At 40.8% G+C, this 24,740-nt stretch overlaps 1 protein-coding gene and 1 non-coding gene across 9 annotated transcripts in view; both read right to left on the reverse strand.

Annotated features, from left to right (window-relative positions):
* The window catches only part of NUP210L (nucleoporin 210 like), a 143,259-nt gene that overhangs the window by 105,268 nt on the left and 13,251 nt on the right, over positions 1–24,740 (reverse strand). For 6 of the 8 annotated variants that reach the window (XM_035279949.3, XM_035279946.3, XM_035279944.3 and 3 more), the window contains 8 exons: positions 20,686–20,817; positions 17,988–18,078; positions 16,693–16,843; positions 14,428–14,560; positions 12,504–12,662; positions 6,052–6,120; positions 3,912–4,018; positions 2,648–2,788 (listed from right to left, as the gene is read on the reverse strand). In XM_035279949.3, the coding sequence (XP_035135840.3) occupies positions 2,648–2,788; positions 3,912–4,018; positions 6,052–6,120; positions 12,504–12,662; positions 14,428–14,560; positions 16,693–16,843; positions 17,988–18,078; positions 20,686–20,710 (876 nt within the window). In that variant the 5' untranslated portion in view covers positions 20,711–20,817. The remainder of the gene's footprint in view (positions 1–2,647; positions 2,789–3,911; positions 4,019–6,051; positions 6,121–12,503; positions 12,663–14,427; positions 14,561–16,692; positions 16,844–17,987; positions 18,079–20,685; positions 20,818–24,740) is intronic. The other 2 variants (XM_035279945.3, XM_035279948.3) reach the window with 2 other exon arrangements.
* On the reverse strand, positions 143–250 carry LOC118149327 (U6 spliceosomal RNA). Its single transcript, XR_004736714.3, has one exon. It is a non-coding gene; the product is annotated as a U6 spliceosomal RNA (small nuclear RNA).

Raw genomic sequence — 24,740 nt, forward strand, 5'->3', positions numbered from 1 at the left:
CAAAACATATGTTATAAGGACTGTTCTTATAATACACATTTATATATTCAAAATATCAGCAAAATGGTATGCTCATAAACTACTCAACCAGTTTCTATCTATAAAAGAAATAAAGAAATACATATTTCTCTTCATTAAAGAAGCATAGCTACTATGGTTCAATAATAATGAAAAGGATTCTGCGCAGGGGCCATGCTAATCTTCTCTGTATCGTTCCAATTTTTAGTATATGTGCTGCCGAAGCGAGCACAGGATTTTGCTACACTTAAACTAATTATCACAATCACGGAAAATAGTTTAAAATTCCCTAAAATAAAAGAGGCTTTAAAAAAAAATTCAACATAGGAAGGGAAATCATAGTTTCAGAAGAAAGACTCCTGGACATCCATAAACTGTAAAGGCAAAGGGATACTATAAGCTATTCAAAAGAAATGGAGAATATTTAAACGTGCTGAGGTAAGAAATTCCCCTCATACTTAAAAACAAGCAAAACCTACCAATGGTTACAGAGGGCCAACTTGTTGCATAAGGTTCTACAGGGCTGGCCAGGCACGGTGGCTCACGCCTGTAATCCCAGCACTTTGGGAGGCCAAGGTGGGTGCATCACCTCAGGAGTTTGAAACCAGCCTGGCCAACATGGTGAAACCCCATCTCTACTAAAAATACAAAAATTTAGCTGGGCATGGTGATGCATGCCTGTAATCCCAGCTACTTGGGAGGCTGAGGCAGGAGGATTGCTTGAACCTGGAAGGCAGAAGTTGCAGTGAGCCGAGATCGTGCCATTGCACTCCAGCCTGGGCAACAAGAGTGAAACTCCATCTCAAAATAATAACAATAATAAGGTTCTATAGGTCTGACTGTGGGATTGAGTATGTGTATGGATTTTGGTACATGGGGGGTCCTGAAACTAGTTCCCCACATAAACTGAGAGACAACTCTATTTAGAAGTGCATTATTAAACTTCTAAATAGGTATTTTTTAAAATCCCCTTATTGTTTTAATCACACGACTGCAGATAAAATATAATAATCTGGTAGTAAGAGGTTCTTCAAGGACACTCAGAGAAACTTTTAGATCTCTTTTTTTTTTTTTTGAGACGGAGTTTCGCTCTTGTTACCCAGGCTGGAGTGCAATGGCGCGATCTCGGCTCACGGCAACCTCCGCCTCCTGGGTCCAGGCAATTGTCCTGCCTCAGCCTCCCGAGTAGCTGGGATTACAGGCACGCGCCACCATGCCCAGCTAATTTTTGTATTTTTAGTAGAGACGGGGTTTCACCTCGTTGACCAGGGTGGTCTCGATCTCTTGACCTCGTGATCCACCCGCCTCAGCCTCCCAAAGTGCTGGGATTACAGGCATGACTACCGCGCCTGGCCACTTTTAGATCTCTTATGGTGATCTTGTGCTGGGAATTTAAAGCCCTGATCTAACAATTTTCTTTCCCCACATTATCCAGCACATTTAGCAACAGTAATCAATCATATTAAATCCCTTACTTTCACTACAATGTTTTATGGCAGTGACCACTTGGTTACCTAAAGCTTTGCCTTCTCTATGCACTTTACTGCAGTGTCTACAGGTAATAATTTAAACAGCTTTTTTGCTATTGCGTGCTGTGGAATACCAGTGCTCACTTTATCACTGGAAACAGGCTCATTAAATCATTTAAGTCTAATATCAGAGAGCCCAGAACCAATTTGGAGCACCTATCTATGATAACGAGACTAAAATATGGCCCCCAAAGATCTCTGACTCCTGTTATTCATCCCCTTGTATAGTAGCCATTACGTAATATACATTGTCTTTGGATTGGTCTAAATAACCAATAGAATATGGCAGAAATGTTTATATTAAAAAAGAAGAAAGATATAACCCAACAATCCATCATAAAATTCCTCCACCATAGAAACTTTAAGAGCTGAAAATGGTGGCTCATGCCAGGAATCCCAGCACTTTGGGAGGCTGAGGTGGGTGGATCACTTGAAGTTAGGAGTTTAAGACCAGCCTGGCCAACATGGTGAAACCCTGTTTCTATTAAAAATACAAAAATTAGCTGGACATGATGACAGGTGCCTGTAATCCCAGCTATTTGAGAGGCTGAGAAAGACCCCTGAGAATCACTTGAACCTGGGAGGCAGAGCTTGCAGTGAGCCAAGATTGTACCACTGCACTCCAGCCTGGGTAACAGAGTAAGACTCTGTCTGTCTCAAAAAGACTAAACAAAACCAAAAATTAGCCAGGTATGGTGGCATGCATCTGTAGCCCCAGCTACTCAGGAGGCTAAGGTGGGAGGATTGTTTGAGCCTGGGAAGTTGAGGCTGCAGTGAGCCGTGGTTGCACCATTGCACTCCAGCCTGGCTGACAAAATGAGGCCCTCTCTCAAAAAGAAAAAAAAAATGTTTTAATGCAACTTGAAACCCCAAATAATATATACACAATGACCACAAATGCAGACATTTTTAGGTATAATAACACAGATTAGAACAGAAAATTTGTAGCGGTATAAACTTACAGAGTGTGCTGTTTATCCATTTCTTTATTATTGTGAAAGATACAGGTGGCATATGTTATTTATCTGCTTGCTAATCAACAAATCAGTCAAGCTTCTTTGGTGTGCTTAAAATACAAACACTGTCTTTTTAATTCCTACCTGGTAAATGATGAAGGTCAAGGATGCATTTATTACCACAGCACCATCTTTCAGGGCTTTTACTACGTGGTAAGATCCATTCACAGTAGTTAGTTGCTCTTCAAAGTACTCCTTAGGAAAGTTGTGTGTAATCCTGAGATTCTGAAAATCAGTCCCACAGTAACACAAACCTGAAGATATGTTCTTTCCCTGAAGCCATCTTAATCCCAAAGCATATATAAAACTGTAGCTATGCATTCATGGAATAGAGATAAAAACAAAACTCTCGCTGTCCCTCATGGAAATTCTAAGTTGGGGCGATATAATTTTAAAATGGTACTAGTTTTTGAAAGATCTATCAATGGCAAGCATTAGGAATAGCAAGAGTCAAAGCTTAGGCAAATTTTAGTGTAATTTTTACCATTTTATAAATTGGCAGTTCTCAGGATAAAATAAGAACTCTGAGTACAATATTTCACATCTAATATTCATGCTACTACTCTCATCACTACAAAACCCTGGTAACTATCTCTGATGTGAAGTTGTAGAATGTGGACACCCTCCAAAGTGTTATCACTGGTACTCGTTTCAATTCTTTTCTATAATTCTGACCAAATTATATATCTTTTACTTCTGATTTAGCATTCCTCAAGAACAGAACTAGCTGGGCATGGTTGCTTATGCCTTTAATTCCAGTTGGGGTAGGAGGATTGCTTAAGCTAGAAGTTGGAGGCTGCAGTGAGTTATGATCACACAATTCCAGCTCTGGTGACAGAAAGAGACTGACTCTCTTTAAAAAAAAAAAAAGGGCTGCGTGTGGTGGTTCACACCTGTAATCACAGCACTTTGGGAGGCCAAAGGGGGTGGATCATGAGGTCAGGAGATTGAGACCATCCTTGCCAACATGGTGAAGCCCCGTCTCTACTAAAAATACAAAAATTAGCTGGGCATGGTGGCGTGTGCCTGTAATCCCAGCTACTCCAAGAGGCTGAGGCAAGAGAATCTCTTGAACCAGGGAGTCAGAGGTTGCAGCGAGCCGAGATCGCCCCACTGCACTCCAGCCTGGTGACAGAGCACAACTCGTCTCAAAAATTTAAAAAATTTTAAAAAAGAATAATGGAATTAATGATAATAATAAATTAGCAAGTTGCCTTTCCAAAGGTAAAAATCTAGAATCAAAGAAAGAAAGAGGGCTTGGATTTTTGAGCCAGGAAGATGGCCCACTGCATATCTTATGTATCTCATCCCTATAAGAAGCTCAGAAAAATACAAAAGAGTAACTCACGTCTGAAATATAGACTTTTGTGCTGCTTCTATCAAAGACTTCTACAGTAATGACATACAACTGTCCCACCTCTAGACTCCATTGATTTCCAGGCTGGACAGTGAAACCTATACACAAATCAAGAAACAGAAATATTAGAAGAGGCCAACATTTTTTTACAGGTTGGACACTGAAACCTATATACAAACCAAGAAACAAAAATATTAGAAGAGGCTAATATTTTTCTACAATGAATTTAAAAATACAATCTTTATAAAGCTATTCAAACAGCAAAATTTACTAATAGATGGAGATGGTTTCCAAAGTAGATTCTTTCTTCCTTCCTTCTTTCCCTCCCTCCCTCCCTCCTTTCTCTTTCCTTTCTGTTTCTTTCTTTCTTTCCTTTCTTCCTTCTTTTTCTTTCTTCCTTTCTTTTCTTACTTTATTTTTTTGACAGAGTCTTGCTTTGTTGCCCAGGCTGGGGTGCAGAGGTGATCTTGGCTTACTGCCACCTCCACTTCCTGGGTTCAACTAATTCTTGGGCACACCCTCGTCCTCCCAAATAGCTGGGATTATAGGTGTGACACCACCATGCTCAGCTAATTTTTGTGATTTTAGGAGAGATGGGGTTTTGCCATGTTGGCCAGGCTGGTCTCAAATTCCTGGCCTCAAGTCATCTGCCTGTCTCAGCCTCCCAAAGTGCTGGGATTACAGGCCTGAGCCACTGTGCCTGGTCTAAAGTAGATTTGTTTTGTTTTGTTTTCTTGAGACAGGGTCTCACTATCACAGATGCTAGAGTACAGTGGTGTGATCCTGACTTACCTCAGCCTTGACCTCCTGGGCTCAGGCGATCCTTCCACCTCAGTCTTCTAAGTAGCTGGGACTACAAGCTTAGGCCACTGTACCTGGCTAATTCTTCTATTTATAGTAGAGACAGGGTTTCCCCATGTTGCCCACACTGGTCTTAAACTCCTGGGCTCAAGTAATATGCCAGCCTCAGCCTCCCAAAGTGCTGGCATTAGACATGAAACACTGCACCTGGCTCTCCAAAGTAGATCTTTTAGTTCTTTCTCTCAATATAAGGCTGGGCCTGGTGGCTCAAGCCTATAATTCTAACACTTGGGAGGCCAGGGAGGGAGAATTGCTTGAGTCCAGGAGTTTGAGACCAGCCTGGGCAACACAGCAAGATCTCACCTCTACAAAAAATTTAAAAATTAGCTGAGTGTGGTGGCTCACAGCTATAGCTCCAGTTACTGATGAGGCTGAGGTGGAAGGATCACTTAAGCCCAGGAACTGGAGGCTATGGTGAGCTGTGATTATACCACTGCATTCCATCCTGGACAAGAGAGCCAGACATTGTCTCAGAAAAAAAAAAAGAAAAAATTATATAATAATTTAGGGTTCCAAAAATCCTGGTTTAACTTAGCTCATCTCAGGTATAAAGAAGCACTTTAGGCTGGCATGGTGGTTCATGCCTGTAATCCTAGCACTTTGGGAGGTTGAGGAGAGCAGATCCCTTGAGCTCAGGAGTTCAAGACTAGCCTAGGCACTGTGGCAAAATCCCATCTTTACAGAAAACATAAAAATTAGCCAGGCATGGTGGTATAACTGTAGTCCCAGCTACTTGGGAGGCTAAGGTGTGAAGACTGCTTGAGCCCAAGAGGCAGAGGTTGCAGTCAGCTTAGACTGTGCCACTGTGTTCCAGTCTGGGTGACAGAGCAAGACCCTGTCTCAACAACAAAAAAAACCAGCACCAACAAAAAAAGGAAACACTTTCACTTATCTCTGTAGACAAGAAGAAACTAGACTTTTGGCTCATTCTTAATGTGTCAGGCAATATTTTAGCTTCTTTCAGTCCTTCTCATTGTTTCATATGACATATGAGCATTAAGATTATTTTTCCTTGTATAAAGTCTCTTTTCCTAGCCTCAAAATTGTATTACATGGATTTTCATATTTTCTCACAATCTGTTTCAACATGCTTCACTCTTGTGATAGCATTTAATCAGAACAATTTGATTAAACATGTCAAAGTAAGGTAGAATTTGAAATTCCGTAAGTCTCAGAATGAAAGTTGAAGAAACACTCTAGTTTTTAATGCACTCATTTTAGAGAAATCATTTAAACTATCCACCTTTCTGAAAAGTATGATCTAAGATACCTAAAAATCCAGGCTCTACAACATATATTGTGCAATTTGGGAGTCCAGACACAGATCGCATATGAACACCTTAATTTTTGCTTAAGGAAATTATGTGAGCCAGAGTTGGGTAAAAAGGAAAGGTACCAAAGAAGAAAAACAAACAAATGCACAAATGAAAACAAACAAATTCCTATCTTTTATTATCCTCTGGAAAGCCAAAACTTAAATGTGTATACTTCTGTGAAAAGTCTGAGGGACTCTCAGTCACCTTATGAGTCAGATATTCTTGAATTTCAAATTTAAGGAAGGATAGAAAGGGAGGAAAAAAAGATCATGCTTTGTGCTTTTAATATTAATGTAGCTGCAGAACCCTTTTTCCAAATAAACACCTACACAGGAGCCCAGTATGGAAGCAGGGCAAAGTAGCTCTGTTCTGGAGGAAGAGACCTTCTGGCTGAAGGGATGAACAGTGTTGATGGACGAAGAGGGAGAGGCATGACTTGCCATCCAGCAATGTGCCTAGAACTCCACAGACAGTTTCAAAATCACTAGTTGATTTTCTTTTTTTTTTTTTTTTTTTTTTTTTGAGACGGAGTTTCGCTCTTGTTACCCAGGCTGGAGTGCAATGGCGCAATCTCGGCTCACCGCAACCTCCGCCCCCTGGGTTCAGGCAATTCTCCTGCCTCAGCCTCCTGAGTAGCTGGGATTATAGGCACGCGCCACCATGCCCAGCTAATTTTTTGTAATTTTTAGTAGAGACGGGGTTTCACCATGTTGACCAGGATGGTCTCGATCTCTTGACCTCGTGATCCACCCGCCTCGGCCTCCCAAAGTGCTGGGATTACAGGCTTGAGCCACCGCGCCCGGCCACTAGTTGATTTTCTATTATCTGCAGCAAATGTTTAACACCAAAACGTTTCTGCTCACCAAAGATACTTCTGGGTCACTTATACTGCCATTCCACCACTACCATTTCAGATAATTCTGGCAAGAACATAAATTTATTTCAGTATCAGTCTATATAGAATCTAATTAAGACTATGCTTTGTTCTAAAAAAAATACTACATCCAAAAGCTAAGAATAAATTACTTTTGCTCAGAGAAATACATAATTGGCCAGGTGGGGTGGCTCATGTTTGTAATCCCAGCACTTTGGGAGGTTGAGGCAGGTGGATCAACTGAGGTCAGGAGTTTGAGACCAGCCTGGCCAACATGGTGAAACCTCATCTCTACTAAAAATATCAAAATAAACCAGGCCTGGTGGCATGCACCTGTAATCCCAGCCACTTGCGAGGCTGAGGCAAGATAATTGCTTGAACCTGAAAGACGGAGGTTGCAGTGAGCTGAGATCTTGCCACTGCACTGCAGCCTGGGCAACAGAGTGAGGCTTCATCTAAAAATAAAAAGAAATACATAACTGACATAGCTAAACAGAAAATACTCAATCTGAAATACACTAATTTAGAATGGGCACAGTAGCTCATGCCTGTAATCCCAACACTTTGGGAGGCTGAGATGAGAGGATTGCTTGAGCCCAGGAATTCAAGACCTGCCTGGCCAACATAGTGAAGCCCCATCTCTAAAAAAAAAAAAAATTGAAGGCCAGGCACAGTGGCTCAAGCCTGTAATCCCAGCACTTTGGGAGGCTGAGGTGGGTAGATCACGAGGTCAAGAGATTGAGACCATCCTAGTCAACATGGTGAAACCTCGTCTCTACTAAAAATACAAAAAATTAGCTGGGCATGGTGGCATGTGCCTGTAAGCCCAGCTACTCAGGAGGCTGAGGCAGGAGAATTGCTTGAACCCAGGAGGCGGAGGTTGCAGTGAGCCGAGATCATGCCATTGCATTCCAGCCTGGGTAACAAGAGTGAAACTCCGTCTCAAAAAAAAAAAAAATTGAAAAACTGGCTAGGCATGGTGGCTCATGCCTACAATCCCAGCACTTTGGGAAGCCGAGATAGGTGGATTGCCTAAGTTCAGGAGTTTGAGACGAACCTTACCAACATGGTGAAACCCTGTCTCTACTAAGAATACAAAAATTAGCTGGGAGTGGTGGTGGGTGCCTATAATCTCAGCTACTCAGGAGGCTGAGGCAGAAGAATTGCTTGAACCTGGGAGATAGAAGTTGCAGTGAGCAGACATTGCACCATTGTGCTGTCACCCAGGCTGGAGTGCAACAGCATGATCTTGGCTTACTCAACTACCACCTCCCAGGTTCAAGCGATTCTCCTGCCTCAGCCTCCCAAGCAGCTTGGACTATAGGCACGTGCTACCATACCTGGCTATTTTTTGTATTTTTATTAGAGACAGGGCTTTGACATGTTGGCCAGGCTGGTCTCAAACTCCTGACCTCAGGTGATCCACCTGGCTCAGCCTCGCAAAGTTGGGATTACAGGTATGAGCCACTGCACCTGGTCCAGCTTTTTTTTTTTTTTTTTTTTTTTTTTTGTGAGACAGGGTCTCACTCTGTCACTACAGGCCTGCACCATCACATCTGGCTAACCTTTTACTTTTTGTAGAGATAGGGTCTCACTATGTTGCCCAGACTGATCTTAAACTCCTGGACTCAAGAAATCCTCCTGCCTCAGCCTGTCAAAGTGCTAGGATTACATGCATGAGCCATTGTGCCTGGCCTAAAGCAAATCTTCTAAATACTTTATGGGTAACTCTGTGCCAAACTTAGGTTTAGTTCTGATATGTACTTTATATCAGAATATTATATATTAGTTATATATATATATAATATATATATTAGTTATTATATATTATATATATATTAGTTCTGATATGTACTTTATATCAGAATATTATATATATAATATTCATAAAATGTAAGAGCTAGAAAGAAAGTCAGAAATAACATCCCCTTCATTTTACAAACATCTCAACAGATCTCTACAACAATTCATTCTTCTGATATTGGGATAAGATATCAGAATAAGATCTAAGCCTTCTATCTGCATTCTAAATCTCATTTTCTGTTGCCTCTCAGAAAACATGCTCCATCAACTGGCTCCCTTTTTCCCCTTATCTCTACCATCTTTCTCTGTTTAATTAAGAGAAACGTTCAAGTTTTTCCAATCTTAGAAAAAAAAAGTCGTCCTTGTGTCTTTTTCAAAATTCTACTTTGTTTTGTCCTTGTGAAAGCCAAGCTGATTTTACTGACAAAGTGACCCAAGACCTCCTAGTTACCACAAGCTTTCAGTCTTTATCTTGACATCACTACCAGATCTGACGTGTTGAACAATCTTCTTCTCTTTGTAAACTTCTAATTTGGTTATCAGGAAACTCCTCTCTCTGGTTTTTCTTTCTTTTTTTTTTTCAGTTGAGACTCATTTCACTCGTTTCCCAAACTAGAGTACAGTGGTGCCATCTCGGCTCACTACAACTTCTGCCTCCCAGGTTCAAGTGATTCTCCTGCCTCAGCCTCCTGAGTAGTTGGGATTACAGGCATGTACCACCATGCTCTGCTAATTTTTTTTTAATTTAATTTTTATTTTTTTTAAAGATGGGGTTTTACCATGTTGGTCAGGCTGGTCTTGAATTCCTGACCTCAGGTGATCCACCCGCCTTGGCCTCCAAAGTGCTTGGATTACAGGCGTGAGCCACCATGCCCGGCCTAATTTTTATATTATTATTAGAGAAGGAGTCTCCCGAAGTTGGCCAGCCTGGTCTCAAACTCCTGACCAGTAATCCACCTGCCTCAGCCTCCCAAAGTGCTGGGATTACAGACATAAGCTGCCACACCCATCCTTGGTTTTTCTATAATACTACATTTTAAGCATTCTTTCAGATCCTCCTTACAGGTCCTCTTTTTCCATCTGAACCATAAAAAGCCAGCATTACACAATTCCATCTTTGGCCAAATTATCTCACTCTATATAATTTCCGTAGGTGATTTTATCTACAATAGCTCCAACTATCACCTACCTATAAACTAATTTTCAGTTATCTATCTTGATCTTCCATCTTTCTCCTCCAGAGGCATAAAATTTCTTTTGGGATGTCTACCTCACAAGCACTTCAATTTAACATGTGAAACACTGAACTTGCTATCTTTTTCCTTAAAACTGCTCTTTCTCTTATATTCTCCATCTCCATGAACAGTTCCACCAGCTACCCTATGCCAGGTGCTGGAACAAATCATGAATAGTCACTATCCATATCCTCAAAAAAGACATATAAATGGACAAATACAATGTATTTTCATATTTGATACTTTGGAAAAAAGAAGAAGAAGAACTGAAAATAGAGGGGGAAAAAAGAACATTTAAGTTTACCTGGGGAATTCAGGAAAGTGTCTGACACCAATTGGGGCTCAATAAATATTGAATATTTACTGAGTTTATTTTTTAAGTATAATTATATTTATTGAAAAATGTCCTAGGTGCCTTAAAATGACTAAAAAGTAAACAATATGGGATCAATAACTCTCCTTAATGTGTGCTAGACAAATAATATAGCCAGCTGACTAACGCTATTATACAAAAACCCGATAGAATTTTTTTTTTGGTGTTAGCAACTCTTCTTCAAGTGGCAGTGTACAGCAGCTGCAGAGGTACTGCTCCTTTCGAAGCAGGACTACCCCATAGACAGTGTTCCCAGAATAGAGACATGCTTATTCAGAATAAGCCTACTAGGCCCTACCTAATCTGCCCCTCCGCTACTCTATTACTTCTACTATTTCCTGATTCACTGCACTTCAGCTTCACTGTCTTCCGTACTCTTTTCTACTCACGTCAAATATGTTCCTACTTCAGAACCGTTGCAATTGCCCTTTCATTTTCCTAGAAGTCTTTCACCAATTATCCACATGGCTTACTGCACCAGTGTCGCCTTATCAGAGAGGACTTCTCTAACTATGCTAGATAAAGACTGGGTGTGGTGACTCATACCTGTAATCCAAGCACTTCGGAGGCCTAAGCAGGATGTGTTCACTTTTTTTTTCTTTTTCTTTTGAGACGGAGTTTCACTCTTGTTACCCAGGCTGGAGTGCAATGGTGCGATCTCGGCTCACCACAACCTCCGCCTCCTGGGTTCAGGTAATTCTCCTGCCTCAGCCTCCTGAGTAGCTGGGATTACAGGCACGAGCCACCGTGCCCAGCTAATTTTTGGCATTTTTAATAGAGACGGGGTTTCACCATGTTGACTAGGATGGTCTCAATCTCTTGACCTCGTGATCCACCCGCCTCAGCCTCCCAAAGTGCTGGGATTACAGGAGTGAGCCACCGCACCCGGCCCAGGATGTGTTCACTTAAGGCCAGGAGTTCAACCAGCCTACTCAGTCTAGCAAGACCCTATTTCTACAAAATTAGTATGGCATGGTGGTATGTGCCTATAGTCTCAGCTACTCAGAAAGCCGAGGTGGGAGGATTGCTCAAGGCTACTGTTTGTTATGATCACACCTCTGCACTCTAACCTGGGCAGTTAGACCTACCTCTAAAAAAAGGAAAAAAAAAAAAAGAATCTGGCTGGGTGTAGTGGCTCATACCTGGAATCTTAGCACTTTGGGAGGCCAAGGCAGGTCAATTACTTAAGTCCAGGAGTTCAAGACCAGCATGGGCAACATGGTGAGACCTTGTGTCTACAAAAAAATACAAAAATTAGCTGGGTGTGGTGGCACATGCCTGTGGTCCCAGCTACTTGGGAGGCTGAGCTGGGAGGATCACTTAAGCCTGGGAGTTTACAGGTTGCAGTGAGCCAAGATTGCACTAATGCACTCCAGCCTGGGCAAAAGAGCAAGACCCTGTCTCTATAAAAAAAATATTTAAAAAAAAAATCTAACTATGCTGGATAAAATGGTAGTTTGTATACCCAGAGCTTAGGATAATGTTGAGCATATAGTAGAGATATAATAGATATTTGCTGAATGAATTTCTTTCAGATTCAAATATTCAAAAAAATTTCCAAATAAAACACTTAGAGATGGAGTCCAAATCATGTTTCAATTTTCCGAGAATTTAAATCTTCATTCTTTTTTGTTTTCACTGACTATAACAGATCTCTGTGTACCCTTCTTTGTTCAATCCTTGAATAGCAGGTTTAGTGAATTTTTAAACATTGCTCTCAACACAATTTTAAAAATATTAGTTAAACATCTACTGCAGACAATACCATCTTTTCTCAATTATCATATACAAATAGGAAAAAACAAATTAAATTCTCACATGTTCTTCGAAACTCCGTTTTCCCCTAATTAAAATTTTTAAATTTCCCTAATTACAATTTGATGGAGGTTGCAAAAAGCACTGAAGTCAGTAGATCCCAAGTTCCAACTATTCTTCTTTTCTCTACCTACTCTGTTAGAAATTATGACAATAATAATTTATAATTCTTTGTTAAAAATAAAACCTATAGAAAAATACTGTAGGAGTATTATAATCACTCTTAATAAGTTATTTTACCAAAGAACATGTCTAGCATGCTCTAGGAAGTATAGACTGGCAGCTAAAACTTGCACAAAAGGATACTTTTATGGACAAAGACAAGATTAGTCTGGCCCAGTTGTAAGGCAGTCACCACGGCTGTTTTGTCATCCAGTAAAGCCACTTTCTTAGAATGAGAACCATTAAATGCAACTCTATGGTCTTGCAATTCCAGTGTATAATGTTCCAGGGGAAATTTCACCTCTGTAAGACATGAAAGATATATAAATGTAATGACAGTAGTCATTACAGTAGATAATGATGTATTCTTGATCATAAAGAAATGATCAGGAAGCAGACATAAAATGAGAGTATGATCTGCTTCTAATGTTTTTCCTGCTATGATGAATTTCTACATGTAATCATTTGAGGGTAATATATGAGTTAAAATATATTGTTGGAGGCCAGGTGTGGTGGCTCATGCCTGTAATCCCAGCACTTTGGGAGGCCAAGGCGAGCAGATCAGCTGAGGTCATGAGTTTGAGACAAGCCTGGCCAACATGGTGAAACCCTGTATCTACTAAAAACATAAAAATTCGCTGGGCATGATGGTGCATGCCTGTAATCCCAGTTATTTGGGAGGCTGAGGCAGGAGATTCCTTTGAACCCAGGAGGCAGAGGTTGCAGTGAGCTGAGATTGCACCATTGCACTCCAACCTCGGTGACAGAGCAAGAAGCCATCTCAAAAAATATACATATCTGGTATTGCCTGTATTCTTAAAAACTAGTGAACCAAGTGGCAGGAGGGGTCATTATTAGTAATGAAAAAACTAATGTTAATGGAATGTAACTTTTAGTATCAATAGAATATTAAGTTTTTAGTCGATGAATTGGGTTTCTCAAGGAACAACTTTTACAAAGATCATTGCAATGACCGTTCAAGTCCCTTCTGGTAAAGCATCTTCACTTGCCCTTTAAAAGCTAGTAAAGTTTTTGTTGTTTTATTTATTTAGTTATTTTTAGGGATGGGGTCTTTGGCCTGGTACAGTGGCTCATGCTTGTAATCTCAGCTCTTTGGGAGGGAGGCCAAGGTGGGAGAATCACTTGAGACAAGGAGTTCAAGACCAGCCTGGATAATATAATGAGATCCCATCTCTACCAAAAAAAAAAAAAAAGGAGGTGGATATGGTGGCAGGAACCTGTAGTTCCAGCTACTTGGGATGCCAAGATGGGAGGATCACTTGAGCACAGGAGTTTGAGGTTACAGTGAACTGTGATTATGCCACTGTACTACAACCTGGGCAACAGAGGGAGATCCCCTCCATCTCAAAAAATAAAAATAAATAAATATGATTAAATTAAAAAGAGGTGGGGGATCTTGCTCTGTTGCCTAGGTTGGTCTTGAACTTCTGGCCTCAAGCAATCTTCCTGCCTCAGCTTCCAGAGTAGCTGGAATTACAAGTGAGAACTACCATGCTTGGCCAGTTGTTGTTTCGAGATGGAGTCTCACTCTGTAGCCCATGCTGGAGTGCAGTGGCACGAACTTGGCTCACTGCAACCTCCACCTCCTGGGTCCCAGTTAAAGAAATTCTCCTGCCTCAGCCTCCCAAATATCTGGGATTACAGGCATGTGCCACCATGCCTAGCTAATTTTTGTATTTTTAGTAGAGACAGCGTTTCACCATGTTGGCCAGGCTGGTTTGAACTCCTGACCTTGTGATATGCCTGCCTTGGCCTTTCAAAGTGTTGGGATTACAGGTGTGAGCCACTGCACCTGGCCTACTTGTTGTTTTAATAGAGAATTCAGATGCCTCTTGCAACTGAAGCTAAGCAGCTGAACTATGCCATTAATATGTTCAAGATAGGGAGCTATCTCTGTCTAATATTAATTAAGTATAGCAATTAATACTCTATAACAAAATCTAAAAACCCAAATATATTTCATATGTAAAGTGGAGTTGCTGATCTTGTCAGCAGAAAAGATTCGGGAAATGCGAGTCATCATAGGAGAAAAAATAAATCACCTTACCTGTCATTCTCCCTTGAACCATTTTTGCAACTTGGTATTTAATATATGCTCCTACTAAGAGATAAATATCATGGGATGGTATAAGAAATATATTCTCCAAAACAAGCAGACGTATCAATGCTGCTACCACTTTCTAAAAGAGATAGGAAAAAAACCAGTTTACATGGACAGAATTCTCACAGTCATCTTTCTTGTTAAAAGCTTACTACTTTCAAATTTCTTTAAAAATTTTTTTTCAAAAAAGCTTTCCTAATCACAAGTCATAATTTCAGCTACCCTTAAAAAGTGATCATGAATCTTAATACCTTATTAACTTTCTAAGGTACTCAGACTAAGAATAGAAAAGTTTTCTAAAAGAGAAAAAGTAGGTAAATAGAAAGGCAAGTATGCTGAAATGAGAAAAGGTAAAACTCAGTTGTGGAACCCAGAAATTCTCTTTTTTTTTTTGAGACAGAGTCTCGCTCTGTTGCCAGGCTGGAGTGCAGTGACTCAATCTCGACTCAATGCAATCTCTACCTCCCATGTTCAAGTGATTTCCTGCCTCAGCCTCCCGAGTAGCTAAGATTACAGGTGCACACCACCACACCCAGACAATTTTTTTGGTATTTTTGGTAGAGATGGGGTTTCACCATTTTGGCCAGGATCTCCTGACCTCATGATCCGCCAGCCTCCCAAAGTGCTGGGATTATACCGAGCTCGGCCTGAACGCAGAAATTCTTTTAGCCAACCTCCAATTAACTGACTTGCTAGATTAAGTCACTTTCTGCTCCCTGTTGAACACATTGATTTCTGTGAAGATTTACCCAATGCAAGGCTGGTAGGCTTCTCTCTAGGAGGTCCACACACTCATGTTCTTGCCATTGAATTAAATGCTTACCAAAAGACATTTGTTTTTCCCAAATCTATTTATGCAAGTTGTGCTTGTAATTATAATTGCATTAAAACAAAACTATAGAAAACTGTTGTTTCTACTAAAAATTTAAATGTTTTGGCTGGGCACAGTGGCTCATGCCTGTCATCACAGCACTTTGGGAGACCGAGGCAGGCAGATCGCCTGAGGTCAGGAGTTCAAGATCAGCCTGGCCAACATGGAGAAACCCTGTCTCTACTAAAAATACAAAAATTAGCTGGGCATATTTGGCAGCTACCTGTAATCCCAGCTACTCAAGAGGCTGAGGCAGGAGAATTGCTTGAACCTGGAAGGCAGAGGTTGCAGTGAGAGGAGGTTATGACATTGTTCTCCAGCCTGGGTGACAGAGCAAGACTCTGTCTCAAAAAAAAAAAAAAAAAAAATTAAATGTTACCGAAAAAAGTGAAAGGCAAGCTGCTAATATATACTATCAATTAGGTGTAAGTGAAAAATGTAAAATATTAGGGAAAATCCTTTAAAATATAAAATTCTGCACTCAAATTCTTCCTGCATCTAAATTTTCACTTGACTAGAAATTAGGGCTGTGGCAGTGACTCACACCTGTAATCCTAGCATTTTGGGAGGCTGAGGCAGGTGGATAACTTGAGGCCAGAAGTTCAAAACCAGCCTGGCCATCACAGCGAAACCCTGTCTCTACTAAAAATACAAAAGTTACTGTGCATGGTGGCACACACCTATAATCCCAGATAGTCGGGAGGCTGAGGCACAAGAATCACTTGAACCCTCCCAACCCCCAAAAAGGAAGAAATTAGAAACTGTAGTTTATGCAAGAAAGTGTATGTAGATTTCAAATCAGTGAACTAATGGTCAAAGAAAGGCCTTTCACCTACATCAAGGATTGCTGAATAAACTGTAGTTATATCTTTTAAGAGAAAATGCCAGTCACATTTGTAATTGTAATCAGGCAATAAAATGTTTAAGAAAGATAATTTTTTTTAATGCTTACCCACTTCAAATAACTTTTTCAATTAAATGACCAATTATTGGCCCAAATCAGATAAGGCTAGAGGGCTTTACTGTAGATAAACATAAATAACTATATTTTCCATAGGCAAGACTATTAAATGAAAATTTATAGCACTTGACAGGTGTGGTAGCTCACACCTGGAATCCCAGAGCTTTAGGAGGCCGAGGCAGGCAGACTGCTTAAGCTCAGAAGTTTGAGAATAGCCTGGGCAACATGGCAAAACCCTGTCTCTACAAAACAAAACAAACAAACAAAGAAACCAAAAACAGGGTGTGGTGGTGCGTCCCTGTAGTACCTGGGCAACAGAGCGAAATCCTACCTTGAAAAACACACCAAAAAAGGAAAATTTATAACACAAACTTTTTACCTTATAGAATGGTTCACGAATTTGAACTTTTACAACAGCAGCACCAGTTCTAATCCCGGACACTAAAATCATATCCCCTCGTTTCTCCTCTTTTTCCATCTTAGTTATATACACTGGGGGAGAATATTCTGCTTCAGAGTATTTAAGAATCCTAAAGACATAAAATAAAATGTGTTTCTAGCAGAATTAAATAATGCCTTCTTCCAGAAGTCCCTAAGATATGTTAAACATAGTTTCTTCAATGTCTATAAAATATAAAACACTTTTGGCTGGGCATGGTGGCTGATGCCTATAATCCCAGCACTTTGGGAGGCCAAGGCAGGTGGATCACCGAGGTCAGGAATTCGAGACCAGCCTGGCCAACATGGCGAAACTCCATCTCTACTAAAAACACAAAAATTAGTCAGGTGTAGTAGCACATGCCTGTAAGTCCAGCTATTCGGGAGGCTGAGACAGGAGAATTGCTTAAACCTAGGAGGTGGAGGTTGCAGTGAGCCACTGCACTCCAGCCTGGGGACAGAGTGAGACTCGGTCTCAAAAAAAAAAAGGAAAGGAAAGGAAAGAAAAGAGAGGCCAGGTGTGGTGGCTCATGCCTATAATCCCAGCACTCTGGGAGGCCAAAGTGGGTAGATCACTTGAAGTCAGGAGTTCGAGACCACCCTGGCCAATAAGGTGAAACCCCATCTCTACTAAAAATACAAAAATTAGCCGGGCATTGTGGCAGGTGCCTGTAGCCCCAGCTACTTGGGAGACTGAGGCAGGAGAATCGCTTGAACCCAGGAGGCAGAGGTTGCAGTGAGCTGAGACTGTGCGACTGCACAGCCTGGGTGACAGAGCAAGACTCCATCTCAAAAAGAAGAAAAAAAAAAGAAAGAAAGAAAGGTATTTATGAGCCTCTGGCTAAAATTGTGGTAGAAGTAAACTTGGATTGTCTGAGATCTGCTCCTTGGTCCTGAAGACAAAATTTCATACAATTATCCTTCTCCCTCTACTTCAGCATGTGCAGGCAGCTTGAACAAAAAACTGCCAGAAGATACACCTGGCTCAAATAATTGCATGGTCCTTAGCTCATGAACTCCCCTATAATGGCTCAAATTAAGCCATCATAAAGGTACCTCTATCTATGTCATGTTTCATTCTATCAAAGACATTCCCCCTCAGTAATTTATCTGTTTCAAAAAAGAACAGACAGCAGGATCATCAAAGTTCATGAAAATGCTTGCTAGTTCAGTATGCCACTTAATAGCAGATGTCTTCTTCATAGTCAGATGATTTATGTTTGGCTTCAAGTTTACCTAATTTTGCCAGACAGTTCTCTTGCTGACTCGTTGTCCTGGGCAATGTTCCACTCAAACATCATCCCTGCCAAACTACTGAAAGTATTTCCTGTAGAGCAAGCCAAAAGCAGACAAGGTAGGATCACGTATTAAAAAATATTCAGGTATTTACACCAAGAAAGGGAAATCTAACTAGAAAATTACTTTGAGGCCTCTTTCATCAAGAAATAGAAAGCACTGGCCAGGCATGGTGGCTCACACCTATAATCCCAGCACTTTGGGAGGTCGAGGCGGGTGGATCACGAGGTCAAGAGATCAAGACCATCCTGGTCAACATGGTGAAACCCCGTCTCTACTAAAAATACAAAAATTAGCTGGGCATGGTGGTGCGTGCCTGTAGTCCCAGCTACTCGGGAGGCTGAGGCAGGAGAATTGCTTGAACCCAGGAGGCGGAGGTTGCGGTGAGCCAAGATCGTGCCATTGCACTCCAGTCTGGGTAACAACAGCAAAACTCCATCTCAAAAAAAAAAAAAAAAAGAAAAAAGAAGAAAAAAAAAGAAATAGAAAGCACTATAATTAATTAATTAAAACATATAGATGAGAAAGATCCCTACACAAACAATAAGTGCTGTTGCTGCACAAGCTGTCTGAAAGTAAAAAGAAACCAAGCAGATTAACTTCTGGTTGACAATAATTATGACATGCTCTTTCTGTTCCTTTCTACATGAGGGCCATCTCACAGTTGACAAGGCATCCTTAATCCTGGTCCTCTCCACATAAATTTTTGTAAAAAACAGTTTCCAGGCCAGGTGCAATGGCTTGTGCCTATAATTCTAGAACTTTGGGAGGCCAAGGCAGGAGGTTCACTGGAACCCAGGAGTTTGAGACCAACCTGCTCAACATAGTGAAACCCGGTCTGTGAAATAAAAACATAGCCAGGAATGGTGGCGTGTGCCTTTAGTCCTAGCTACTCAGGAGGTTGAGGTAGGAGGATTGCTTGAGCCTGGGAGGTCAAGGCTGCTGTGAGTCATGTTTGTGTTACCGCATTCCAGCCTGAGCAACAGACTCTGTATCAAAAAAAAAAAAAGCGTCTAGAATAGTTCACTTTTCAGACCAAAAAAAATCACTCTGCTGGGCACAGTGGCTCATGCCTGTAATCCCAGCATTTTGGGAGGCTGAGGCAAGTAGATCACGAGGTCAAGAGTTCAAGACCAGCCTGGTGAATATGCTGAAACCCCACCTCTACTAAAAATACAAAAAATTAGCCAGGCATGGTGGCAGGTGCCTGTAATCCCAGTTACTTGGGAAGCTGAAGCAGAGAATTGCTTGAACCAGGGAGGTGGAGATTGCAGTGAGCTGAGATCACACTACTGCACTCTAGCCTGGGTGACAAAGCAAGACTGCCTCAAAAAAAAAAAAAAAATCACTCAAGTAATTTACAAAGAAAGTGGCAATACATTTATATATATATATATATTTTTAATCGACCATGGAAAACTTGGCCTCACAGGATACTTCTTCTACCTCGGCCTCCCAAACTGTTAGAATTATAAGCATGAGCCACATGTCCTGCCTAAATGGTTTGTTTTATTGTTTACCACCTAAATGTTTTTAAACCACATTACAGCATTAATAGAGTATGGAATATTAAAAGCATTAAAGATAGATCAAGATTGTAACTTTTTCGCAGATTTACATTTAATTCTCCTGGTTTATAGAAAGTGGATTGATCAAACAGAGCTAGCAATAAATTCCAAAAAATGTTCTTAATTTTTGATCTACGGACCATCAGCAGAAGCTCAGTGGCAGATTTGGATATTTAAGAAAAGTTCTGAGTCTGGCACAGTGACTCATGCCTGTAATCCCAACACTTTAGGAGGCCAAGGTGGACAGATCACTTGAGGCCAGGAGTTCAAGACCAGCCTGGCTAACATGGTGAAAACCTTTCTCCCTTAAAAACACAAAAATTAGTGGGCGTGGCAGCACGCACCTGTAATCCCAGATACTCAGGAGGCTGAGGCACAAAAATCGCCTGAACCCGGAGGGCGGAGGTTGCAGTGAGCCAAGATCAAGCCACTGCACTCAAGCCTAGGCAACAGAGCAAGATTCCATCTCAAAAAAAAAAAAAAAAAAAAAAAAGGGAAAAGAAAAGAAAGGTCGCAGTAGCTCATGCCTGTAATCCTAGCACTTTGGGAGGCTGAGGTGGGTAGATCACCTGAGGTCAGTTCTTGATCCACAATGGTGAAACCCTGTCTCTACTAAAAATACAAAATTAGCTAGGGGTGGTGGTGCAGGCCTGTCATCCCAGCTACTCTGCAAGCTGAGGCAGGAGAACTTCTTCAACCTGGGAGGCAGAGTTTTCAGTTAACTTGGATGTGCCATTGCACTCCAGCCTGGACAATAAGAGTGAAACTGTCACAAAAAAAAAAAAAAAAAAAAAAAACAAAGAAAGGAAAAGTTCTGAGATAACAATAGCAGTAATATTTTATGAAAGTGTGTAGCTAATACATTAAATTACACTCAGAATTATTATTTAGCTCCAAATGAGAGGATAGATATTATTTCTAATCACTCAAGTTTTTGTTTCCGAGTGCTAAACATAAAGGGGTATTACTTTATTTTAGTTAATTTTGTTGAATCCTCTGAAGTTCTTTTTTTTTTTACTTTTCTTCATATTGCCCTTCTCCTGATTGTAGTATCCTCTGAAGTTCTTTACCTTCAGCATCCAATGCCCTCACCATCAGTTCCAGTGGTGAATCATCTACATAAAGTTCCCGGGCCCGAGATACAATTTCGATCCTCTTTATCACATCGATCTTAACATCACAGCGTAGCTCATGGTCAGTCACTACAATGAACCCAAAAACTGAGTATTTAATTCAATAGGTCATGAATCTATTAAATGTCTCAAATACTCAAAACTGTATTCTAAACATCATGAAAAAGGAAGACTATGACAGCTGCTTTTACCTATGGAAGAAAATAGCATAACAAGATATAAGAGCCTTTCTTTGAAACAACAGACACTAGACCAGTGATTCCAAAACACTGATCTATGATGTTTTACTCATCCATGGAAAAATGAGAAAAATAAAAATGTTAATCTTTTGCTCCAAATTCTTCCAGATCCTGACAACAAATAAAAATTTTAAAATAGTGAATAATAAAATTAAGTTGTAGTCATATTAAAGGAATATAATTTATTCATACATCTTATTTTTAAAATGGTAAACATTATCTTTTATGAAATAATGGTGTTAGTAAAATTTTTTTAATGTATATATTTAGGAAAGTAAAATGGTGGCAACTATAAGTCAGTCCTATCAATAAACTTCTCTCTTTCTTTTAATTTTTTTTTTTTGAGACTGAGTCTCACTGTGTTGCCCAGGCTGGAGTATAGTAGCGTGATCTTGGTTCACTGCAACCTCCACCTCCCAGGTTCAAGTGATTCTCCTCTCAGCTGGAATTACAGGTGCCTACCACCATGCCCAGCTAATTTTTGTATTTTTAGAAGAGATGGGGTTTCACCATGTTGGCTAGGCTGGTCTTGAATTCCTGACCTCAGGTGATCTGCTCACCTCGGCCTCACAAAGTAATGGGATTACAGGCGTGAGCCACTATGCCCGGCCCATCATTTTTTTTTTTTTTTTTTTTTCTGAGCCATTAGATTACAAAGTCTGGGAACCACTGTATTAGATCTAGCTAGAGTACCAGTCTAACCAGAGTTCTAGTCAACATACCCATAATGAAATTCAGAAACACTAATTGAAATAGTACAGAATAAAATGAGAACGAGATAAAAATTGTTTGTATCACTGTATTTTTTAAATGGTAAAAATTATCATGATATTTGTAATATAAAACAACTGTGATGTTGTAGCACCCTCTCTTCCCACATCTGCCATGTATCTGAGAACTGTCTGCATAGTTGTTCCATTCTACTATGGTAACTACACATTTTCAGTTTCAGTTTCATCCATAAAAACCAAAAAGCAAAGTTACTACCACTTTTCAATGACTCTAAATTACCAGTAAACATCAGGGATAAACTCCATCCCTCTGCTTTCATGGAATTTTAAAATCAAAGGAGAGGCTGGGTGCAGTCGCTCACGCCTGTAATCCCAGCACTTTGGGAGGCTGAGGCAGGTGGATCACCTGAGGTCAGGAGTTAGAGACCAACCTGGCCAACATGGTGAAACCCTGTCTCTACTAAAACACAAAAAGTAGTTGGGTGTGATGCTGCATACCTGTAGTCCCAGCTACTCAGGAGGCTGAGGCAAGAGAATTGTGTGAAACTGGGAGGCATAATTTGCAGTGAGCCAAGATCGATCGCGCCACTGCACTCCAGCCTGGGTAACAGAGTGAGTAAAGTTACCTTAAATTAAAAATTAAACATTGGCAGAGCATAACGGCTCACACCTGTAATCCCAGCACTGGGAGGCCAAGGCAGGAGTATTGCTTGAGATCAGGAGTTTAAGACCAGCCTGGCCAACATGGTGAAACCCCATCTCTACTAAAAATACAAAAATTAGCCAGGCATGGTGGTGGTACACACCTATAGTCCCAGCTATTCGGGAGGCTGAGGCAGGAGAATCACTTGAACCTGTGAGGTGGAGGTTGCAGTGAATCGAGATGGCACCATAGCCTGGGTGACAGAGCGAGACTTCATCTCCCCCCGCAAAAAAAAAAAAAAAAATTTAACATTGAAAAAAAATCAAAGGAGAATGTTAATCAGATAATACAAGTAAATGCCCCTCAACAAAGGCTAAGGTGCACTAAAATATGCTTATTTCAGGAAATGATATGCTTTCTTTCACAAGAAATGTTAAAAATTGAATTATTCATCCTGAAACTTATAAAGACAATACAATTGAACAAATACATCATAGATAATGAAAGTCAGTTTTCTCCCTGTCAGAGAAAGAAGTTACAATAAGCAAGGTGGGAAGGCTAGAATAAACCCGCAGGTGCAAGATTAGAATTGAAGAATATCAGTATGAGATCATGTTTATTTTAATATCTATGCAAACAGACATAGAAATAAGTATAGATATATGTGTATACATGAGTTAGCATATATACATATATTTCCCAGTTCTGTTTACTAAGAGGGCCTAGAAGCAGTGGATATACCAGTAGCTTTTTTTTTTTGAGACAGAGTCTTGCTCTGTTGCCCAGACTGGAGTGGAGTGCAGTGGCATGATCTTGGCTCACTGCAACCTCCACCTCCTGGGTTCAAGCAAATTTCCTGCCTCAGCTTCCTGAGGAGCTGAGATTACAGATGCACACCACCACACCAGCTAATTTTTGTGTGTGTGTGTGTGTTTTTTAATAGAGATGGGGTTTTACCACGTTGGTCAGGCTGGTCTCGAACTCCTGACCTTCTGATCCGCCTGACTCAGCCTCCCAAAGTACTAGGATTACAGGCATGGGCCACTGCACCTGGCCGCAAATATGATTCTTGTTGTTGAGACAGTCTCCCTAAGTTATTCAGCTTAGTCTAGAACACCTGGCCTCAAGTGATCCTCCTACCTCAACCTCCCAAACTGCTGACATTGCAGGCACTAAATATAATTAAGAACCAGGAGGCTGGGCGCGGTGGCTCAAGCCTGTAATCCCAGCACTTTGGGAGGCCGAGGCGGGTGGATCACAAGGTCAAGAGATCGAGACCATCCTGGTCAACATGGTGAAACCCCGTCTCTACTAAAAATACAAAAAAAAAAAAAAAAAAAAAAATAGCTGGGCATGGTGGCATGTGCCTGTAATCCCAGCTACTCAGGAGACTGAGGCAGGAGAATTGCCTGAACCCAGGAGGCGGAGGTTGCAGTGAGCCTAGATCGCGCCATTGCACTCCAGCCTGGGTAACGAGAGTGAAACTCCGTCTCAAAAATAAAGAACCAGGACTCCTTGAAGAAATGGCTGAGTAAGATGACCCTGGCCCATCTCAGAACTAAAAAATTAAGGGCCGGGCGCGGTGGCTCACGCCTGTAATCCCAGCACTCTGGGAGGCCGAGGCAGGTGGATCACGAGGTCAAGAGAACGAGACCATCCTGGTCAACATGGTGAAACCCCGTCTCTACTAAAAATACAAAAAAAAATTAGCTGGGCATGGTGGTGCGTGCCTGTAATCCCAGCTACTCAGGAGGCTGAGACAGGAGAATTAGAATTACCTGAACCCAGGAGGCGGAGGTTGCCGTGAGCCGAGATCGTGCCATTGCACTCCAGCCTGGGTAACAAGAACGAAACGCCGTCTCAAAAAAAAGAAAAAAGAACTAAAAAATTGAAAAGTACAATCAGCCAGTCACAAAAATTCAATAAAAGATAAGGGCAAATCCAAAGAACATAAGAACCAACTTGTAAGAGCCCCCAATGGTCAAAGCTGGAAAAACTGTAATAACAGAATAAATTATGATCATATTGAAATATAGTCCCCAAATTAAATAAATATCCATGAAATCATACTGACATAAATAATTGAATAAATTAACTGTGAAGAAGTTATTTATAATATGTAAGACATCATTCTTTCAGAACAATACTAGTTAATAAGTATAGAAGATATGAAGGAAATTGCTTGAGCCCAGGAGTTCAAAATCAGTCTAGGCAACATAATGAGACCTCATCTTTACAAATAATAAAAAGAATCTAGCCAGGTGTGGTGCACACCTGTGGTCCCAGCTACTTGGAACGCTGAGGTGGAAGAATCACTTGAGCCTGGGTGGTCAATGCTTCAGTGAGCTGAGACCATGCCATGCAAGAGGAATATCACAC

This window comes from Callithrix jacchus, chromosome 18 (genome assembly GCF_049354715.1).
Source record: "Callithrix jacchus isolate 240 chromosome 18, calJac240_pri, whole genome shotgun sequence".
NCBI lineage: Eukaryota > Metazoa > Chordata > Mammalia > Primates > Cebidae > Callithrix > Callithrix jacchus.